This window comes from Marmota marmota, unplaced genomic scaffold (assembly GCF_001458135.2).
Source record: "Marmota marmota marmota unplaced genomic scaffold, marMar, whole genome shotgun sequence".
In the NCBI taxonomy this organism is placed as follows: domain Eukaryota; kingdom Metazoa; phylum Chordata; class Mammalia; order Rodentia; family Sciuridae; genus Marmota; species Marmota marmota.
Window position 1 is genome coordinate 739116 of NW_026000185.1, and position 7906 is coordinate 747021.

General features: G+C 63.2%; 1 protein-coding gene across 1 annotated transcript in view; it reads right to left on the bottom strand.

Moving 5' to 3' along the window:
- The window catches only part of Ciita (class II major histocompatibility complex transactivator), a 26167-nt gene that overhangs the window by 11809 nt on the left and 6452 nt on the right, over positions 1–7906 (bottom strand). The window contains exons 2-10 of the mRNA XM_015490721.2: positions 7215–7361; positions 6964–7059; positions 4903–4965; positions 4706–4786; positions 3650–3694; positions 2588–2737; positions 2018–2188; positions 1251–1415; positions 608–670 (exon numbers count right to left, since the gene is read on the bottom strand). Of these exons, the coding sequence (XP_015346207.1) occupies positions 608–670; positions 1251–1415; positions 2018–2188; positions 2588–2737; positions 3650–3694; positions 4706–4786; positions 4903–4965; positions 6964–7059; positions 7215–7361 (981 nt within the window). The remainder of the gene's footprint in view (positions 1–607; positions 671–1250; positions 1416–2017; positions 2189–2587; positions 2738–3649; positions 3695–4705; positions 4787–4902; positions 4966–6963; positions 7060–7214; positions 7362–7906) is intronic.

Genomic DNA, 7906 nt, shown 5'->3' on the forward strand with positions numbered 1-7906 from the left:
CCTCTTCCGCCCTCCCTCCCTCTTCCGCCCTCCCTCCCTTCCTTTTTCCACTATTGGGGATGGAGCCCAGGGAAGCTCTACCCCTGAGCCACATCGCAGCCCTTTCTATGTTTTATTCTGCGACAGTGTCTAAGTGGCCCCGGACCTGGAACTTGCCACCCCGCTGCACAGCCCCTGAGTACTGGGGTACGCGAGCCCTGCATGGGGGCTTTGATGCCTTTCCTGGCTGCCCCTCACTCAGTCATGTTTGTTCCCTCACTGTCCCGGGGAGGACGGCAGCCTGCGTGAGCGCGTTCCTGTCCAGACTCACTGCTTAGTGTGACTTGAGCCCACTACGTACCCCTGGGCCTCAGTCTCAGCCTCACAGAGGGGATGTCAGCACCCACACTAGGTGGCTGTCAGGGATGTGGGCTTCCCGAGGGGCAGGTCCCCCATAGGTGGCTCCCAAGCTAGCGTTGGAGGGATGGTGGGCGATGGCAGCACCAAGCGAGTGACCCAGTGGGCGAGCCAACACACATGGGGCCAAAGACACATGGCATGGATGGACGACGCCAGGCGGGGCTCTGCATGTACCACCAGGACAGGAGACTCCGCTGCCGCCACTCACCAGGCCATTTTGGAAGCTCAGTGGAGACCTCTGGCACTGCCTGGCACGGGGAACTCTTGTCCTCTGCAGATGGGAAAGCCGGCGTCACTTAGAGTTTGGGGAGCTCCCAAGGACTCCCCTCTCTCTGGGCCACTCGGTCCTCAGTCCCAAGTCCCCAGGTTGAGGTTACAAGATGGTGGCCAGAGGCCTCTGTCTTCTTTTTTATATTTTTTATTTTTAGTTGTAAATGGATCTTTTATTTTATTTATTTCTATGTGGTGCTGAGGATCAAACCCAGGGCCTCGCACGTGCTAGGCAAGTGCCCTACCACTGAGCCACCACTCAGGCCCTGGACAGCTGTACCTTTAAAGATGTCCCCAGTGTTTTGAAATTCACAGTGTCCACATAAAAACCGGATCTCCAGCTTCGGGGGATCTGGCCACACTGGGTCTGGCCCCTGCTGTTTGGCAGGACGGGGTTTCTCCACTGCCGTGCTGCCTGCACGGTGCCCCTCCCCGCTGGGGACCCTGGCCTCGGCCTCGCTCGCCCATGAACTTGACCTGCCAGCCCCGGCGGAGGTTCTGACGGGGAGGCCATGCTGAGGACGCTTCATCCCCGAGGCCTCAGCAGCCTCTGGGATGCTCACGGGCCCAGGGGTCCTTGCCTGTCCCAGCTGTGCGGGCGGTCAGGGCCGGCTCAGGCATGCTGGGCAGGTCAGCTGCAGAGGGAGCGAAGGGGCTGGTGGAGCCGGGCCGGTCCGGGGACTTGGGGAGGCTGTGGACGGCAGGGCCAGTGGAAGGCGGTGCTTGGCTGGTCAGGGGCGTCTCACCTACATTGAAGGTGGAGAGGGGTGTAGGTATCTATCCAGGAACCCACTTGGGTCGCCCCTGCCCCGAGGCAAGCGGTGGGGCCCGGCATGTCTGGGGAGAAGAAGGGGGACTTCCAAAGAGACGTTTCAGGATGAAGCTAAGCCGAGCTCTGGGGCTCCTTCTAGATCCCGGAAACTTGGTGGCACAGGACCAGAAAGTGCTGCCCTTGACTTGAGCAGAAGCACCCTCCACCACACCCCCGAGCCCTGACGGGCCTTCCCGGGGCCTGTGCACAACCCCACAGCAGGCGGGCCCAGCAAGGACCGTTTCACCCATCGGGAAACAAGCCAGATGGGAGAAAGCCGTGTAAGGATGTGCACCAGACAGTCCAGGTGGGCACACTGAAGGAGGGAAGGGCTGCCGCTCCCGTGTGCACCTCTTCCTGTTTGGCAAGGTGTCACAGGGAGGGCAGAGGGCCACTCCCAGGCACACTCCAGCTGCTGCAGGGAGCTCCACAAGCGAGGATGGAGCCCAGAGGCACCACACCACCCCCAGAGCCGGGGAGGACCAGGCAGGGCCGTCAGGGGAGGAGGTGGCCGGGGGCCAGGCCTCCCACACTCACCGTGGCAGATCAATATGCTGCACAGGCCGGTGCCGGCGCCCGAGATGGGCCAGAGCCCCTGGGGCAGCGTGGGCAGCGTGGGCAGCGTGGGCAGCGTGGGCAGCGTGGGCATGAGCTGGATGGGCCCAGCAGGGAGGTGGAGGCAGCTCGCGGAGGCCGTGGGGGGAGGCTCTGCAAGAGGCAAAGGCGGGCAGTGGGCTCTCCCGGCCCCTGTCCTCGGGACTGTCCGGTGACCATGAGGTTCTCGTCGACCCTCCCAAAGGGCTCTGGTCTCCCTGAGAGCAGCTGCTGAGCCTGTCTTGCAGGGACGATGTCCCCAGCCCCAGCCGGGGCTGGCAGGGACAAGGTGCTCCGGGAGGAGGTGTCGAGGGCAGAGGACTGGACAGTGACCCCCGGGTGCTGGAGACCCCCCCCGGGCCTCCCAGAGACGGGTTTCCTGCCCGGGAATGTTTTCCGGCAGGACTGAGATGGGACCCTGGGCAGAGGTGGGTGACACTGAGGGGCACCCTGCCTAGCCTCTGCTCACCCACATCCCAGGGCGAAGCCCACCCTCCCTGGTCCCCTACGTACCGGGCATCTGCACAGCTTTCTCCGGGTGGATCTGGCTGGACGCTGGCTCCTGGTTGAACAGAGCAGCCGGCAGGCCAGGCGGGGAGGCCGGGTCACTCGCTGGTCCCACCAGGAAACTGCCAGTCACTGTGGGCACAGCAGGGGCCTCGGCTGTGGGGAGGGGGCTGTGTTAGAGGGCGGGAGACCTGGTGGCTCCGGGAGAGCCCTGCCCGGGCTGGGAGGCATCTGGAGCCGGGGGATCTCCCCTGGCAGTTAGGGACTCGCCGGTCCTGGCTGTGGTCGGGCTGGGCAGGCAGTTGCCCGGTCCTCCAGGGCTCTGGACCCTAGAGGCCCCCACTGAGATCTGGGGGCAAACAGGACCCGTGAATAGTCTGTGGGGCTGGACCCCCAGCCTCAGACTCTGCCCAAAGAAGGGCAGGGGTCACCGTGCACCCATCAGAGGGGACAGCGGCTAATCTCCATTTAATGAGGGTCCAGAGGGCAGGGATTGGCCCCTCGTGAGACTGGAAGCCCTCTGAAGGCAGGGCCACTGGAGCACCCGGGTCTTCACAGGGGCTTGGAGAGGAGGACCCACCTCCCATCGGCTCCCTAGGGACAGAGACCACGTCTCATCATCTTGCCGTCCCCATGGGCAGGACCCCGTCTCCACGAGCAGAGGGGGGCTTTCTGAGGGCGGGGACAGGGCCTCCCCCATCAGACAGGACCCTTCGACCTCTGCTCCTCCTGGGCTGGGTGGAGAGGCAGGGAGCGGAAGGGCACCTAGTGGGGGATGGTGAGCTGGGCCAGGCGGTGGCCGGTGGTCCCAGCTCTGACTCGGAGGAAGGAACGGAGAGGAGAGGCTATCGGGAGAAGCCGAGTCTCCCAGCAGCCCTCACCCACAGGACGTGGGCTACGATGTCATGGTCTGGCTTGAATCCCACTCCCCCTCTCGCTAGCTGTGTGGTCTCGGGCAGGTGACTTCACCTCTCTGAACCTCAGTTGTCAATGCAGGTGTGCACAGGCACCTGCAGGGGCCCCAGCTCCCCAGCCCCAGGATCCCCGGGGCCCCCCTGCCCCACTCACCGAGCTTCCTGTGCTTCAGGTCTGCAGGGTGCTCTTCTGAGAGAGCTGCAGAGAGGACACAGGTCATCAGGCCCAGGGAAGTGTGACCCCAGCCAGGATGGGGCTCAGAAACAGTCTTAGGAGCTGGACAGCAGCCTCGGGGGCCAGTCCCTCTCCTTCCTCTAAATGCACTGGTCCCTGTTCCTCAGCGGGAGCCCAGATCCCATCTAGCGGAGCGGAGCGGACAGGGAGGCGGTGGAGAGGGCAGGGCTGCAGAGGACACGGCCTGGGTTTGAGAGGAGGGACGTTCTAGAGAGAGGGGACAGGCAGGGCAAAGGCCCTGAGGCTGGGGAGGCCTCGGGTCCCAGGTGGAGAGAAGCCAGTGTCTGGCCTGTGGTAGCTCCTGGTGAGCTGGGAGCTGAGAGCTGGAGCCCCCTGGGGGGTCTGCAAGGGGCGAAATGACCAGATCTGCATTCGAAATCTACCATTGTGCCTGCGACCCCAGCGGCTCAGGAGGCTGAGGCAGGAGGATGGCAAGTTCAAAGCCAGCCTCAGCAACTTAGCGAGGCCCCAAGCGACTCAGAGAGACCCTGTCTCCAACTGAAATGTTTAAAAAGGCTGGGGACGTGGCTCAGTAGCTGAGCACCGCTGGGTTCAACTCTGGCACCCCCCCAAAAAGAAAAGAGAGCTACCGTGGGCTACCAGGTGAGGACAGACTGAGGAGGCTCAGAGAGGTGCAGGCACTCGGCCCGGGTCACAACACCACAGCAGATTCAGGACTCCACCCAGTTCTGCCGAGGTCAGGTGCAGAGACCTCCCTCAAACATCAGGTGACCACTCAGGGCAAGAGAAGCCAGGACCTGAGGGGCGTCCAGGGAGTGGTGATCAAACAGCCGGGAGCAGAACCGGGGAGGAGGGAGGCGGTTTGCCACCCGGGCCATCAGCAGTGAGCTGTGTGGAGGGACAGGCGGCAGGGACCCCAAGCCCAGGTGGGGCAGGTGGGGCTTAACCGGGGAAGCTCGTGGGAGCCACAGCAGGTTCTGGAGCCACGGAGGGGCCAGGAAGGGGCTTACTCACGTCTTTTCTGGCTCCTTGGCCCTGGTTCTGCCGGCACCTCCAGGCCCTCGCCGAGCACCCCGTCCAGTCCTATGTGTTCCACTTGAAGAGAGCAGAGACCGGTTCTCACGGTCAGCGGAGGCCCAGGCAGCCTCCCGTCCTCCACTGGGGAGGCTCAGGAATGTGCTGCCTCCCAGGACAGGACCCTCCCCACTTACTGAAAAGGTCCCTGCTCAGGCCCTCCAGCTGCGAGTCCTGGAACACGTACTGGTCCAGTTCCGCTGGCCAGACAAGGAGAGGCACGGTCAGCAGAGCTCACGGAGGGCCACCACGTGTGAAGCCTGGGGCTGGCCACCAGAGGCCTGTGACCCTGGCCCTGGCACACAGTGGGGACGCTATAGACGTAGCTGAGCTTTTGAACGATGAGGTGGATGAGCACTGAGGCTTCCTGGCTCTAACCCGAGCCCAGGAGGCAGACGTGCCCAGGAGCCTCCCGGCTGCCATCAGTGGCCCAGGCAGAGGGGAAGGGTCGGCCACCGCGCCACCTCTCCAGTGGCCCTACTCGCTGGACAACCTTGGGCCAGCGTCTCAACCTCTCTGGACCCCCATTCCATCACCTGTGATGGTGAAGATAGAAGCTCTGTGTTTAAAGTGTTCAACACAATAGCAGTATACAGTAGGCGTCCCTACATGCTGGCATAACAGATGAAGTGGTACATGGCTTAGAGCCAACGGGAAGAGAGTTTTCGTGGAAGACAGAGAGAGGAAGGCGGGCCATCAGGGAGGGGCCCCAGGAGGAAGGGAGGTGACGGTGTGTGCCAGGGGGGAGGGGTCTTGTGGGTGGTGGGACACTGAGGAACGGCCTTCGGGGTGTGCATGGAAGTTCTGTGGTGGGGAAAGGTTGGACCTGACTGTGAAGGCGATGGGGAGCCACAGAGGACTCTGGAGCTGAGACTCAGAACCAGGGCGGTCACCAGGGAGCTGGAGGCTGTTGAGTGCCCACTCGGAGGAGCAGAGCCCTCCTACCCACCGTCTTCACGACCGCTTCACCCGCTCTGCACCCAGGAGGCCGGGCGAAGCCCCGGGGTGCCAGGAGGACCCAGGGCCTTGGATCAGCCTGGGAAGCCACCTCCCCACCTGCTCAGGCAGCTCCCACTTCCTCTGCTGATGCCCCAGGACAAAAGCCCCCAGATCCCTAGCGATGCCCGGGTCCCTAGTTGCTGCCCCAATTGTGAGAAATGTGAATGCCACCGACTCTGGTTTCCACCACGAGTCCCCAGGGAGGGAGGAGCCCGGCAGGCTCCCGGGTGGTTCGTTCTGAGTCATCCTCTTCATTCTGCCTTTGTGGGATAGTGGCTTATCTGCTCTGGTGGAAACTGGTGACATCCCTGCCCAACAGGCCTCCTGAGAGGTGTGGTTCCTGGGTTGTCAGGTAAAGGGCCACTAAGAACAGTTGTGCAGGTTGTTGGCTGCACAAGTATGCCCAGCCAAGAGGACCAACGGGCAGAAATCCAAACTGGCCTGTGCTAACAAACTGTTATTTCCTGGTAGGGGCTGCACCTTCCAGAAGAAGGGACACCTTTTCTCTAATTCAACAAAGCCTCTTAGGAGGCAGTGGTGACCCTGGTGGGAAGGGGTCCTCCTCTCTTCCTCCTCTTTGCCCCCAAAATCCACAGCAGCAGTGACAGCTGTGTCTCTCCTGCGAGAGTCCCGCCTGTGTCTGAAAGCTGTGCCTCTGCACGCCGCGCATCAGCTTCTCAAAACCTTAGCAAGTGTCCCCCTCAGACTCTTTTTTTGTGGTTGACAACGGGGACTTTGAAATGAGGAAGACCTGGGTTAGAATGTCAGACCTACCCACTGCCATTTCTAACGCAGCCTCCAGCAGGTCCCTTCCGTCCCTAAACCTCACCGTCCTCGCCTGTCAAAGGCGATTCTGACCTACAGCCGTCGCTGTGGGCAGGCGCCCTGCGATGGTGCGCTACACCAGCGACCGGCCCTGGCCCCCATAGCAAGAGCTGGGGAGGAGGAGGAGGGGAAGGAGCACGAGGCTGGGATGGATGTGGAGGGAAGAGGAGCAAGAGCCAGAAAGGGCGGAGGAATGGGGGTGAAGGTGAGCTTGTCTGCCTGGGGCCACTAGCAGGGCTCCTTCCCCCCGGGGGTGTCCACCCCTCAGCCTTTGTCCCCCATCCTTTCGGGGCGGGGGGGGGGCTGAGATGAGCGAAGGAGCAGACAGAGCTCTGTCCCTGCCTGTCCCGCCCTGGGCGCAGGACCTTCCTCACCAATATGGGCATACGCCTCCCTGGTCTCCTCGTCCCCTTCCATGTCACACAGCAGCCTGCTGAACTGGTCGCAGTTGATGGTGTCCGCGTCGGGTTCTGGGAGGAAAAGACCCCGATGAAGCGATGAAGCGGGAGCTGGCTGCGCAGAGGGTGGGCGAGGCGGGAGGCGGGGAGGCCGGCGGGAGGGAGCTGTCCGCGGTGCTGACCGGCCTCCGCCTGCCTGTCTGCCTGCGGCTGGGTGGACCGCCCACCTGAGCCGGGCTCGGTCTCCTCCTCGGCGGCCAGGTCCATCTGGTCATAGAAGTGGTAGAGGTGCAGGGGGTCGGCGCTGCTGTTGAGGAGCTCCAGGTAGCCGCCCTCCAGAGGCCCCGGGTCCACCGTGGCGCAGTGTCCACTGCCTGGGAGGGAAGAGGCGCCCTGGTGAGGGCCAGGGTCGTGGGAGCCAGGACTTCTCGGCTTAGGGAGGCGGGAGGCTGTGGAGCCTTAGGCAAGTCACTTGACCTCTCTGAGCGTCAGCTCTCCCTCGCTGGGCCTGGGCATGAGCCTCCTCCAGGACCAGCCAAGGCCCGCAGGGGGCGAAGCAAGCTCAGCACTGGAGGGGGCGCGGACTCTGGGCTCCCTGGCCAGACCTCCCCAGGGTGGTGCCCTTGCCACCCTTCAGGCCAGGACTCACTTGGGCCTTGGCCTGGGACCTCCTGGTGTCCCTGGAACCATGTGCTGAGGCTGGCATTGAACTCGGGATCCTCCTGCCTCAGCCTCCTGAGCTGCTGGGATCACAGGCATGTGCCACCACCCAGTGGGACTAACAATCTAAAGGGACTATTGGGTGGGTGGGGCATGCTGGAGGAATGCCCTCAGGGATTATGTCTAGTCCTGGCCCTTGAGCCCTCTCTCCCTCCCTCCCTCATCTCTCCCTCCCTCTCTCCCTCCCTCTCCTGTCTCT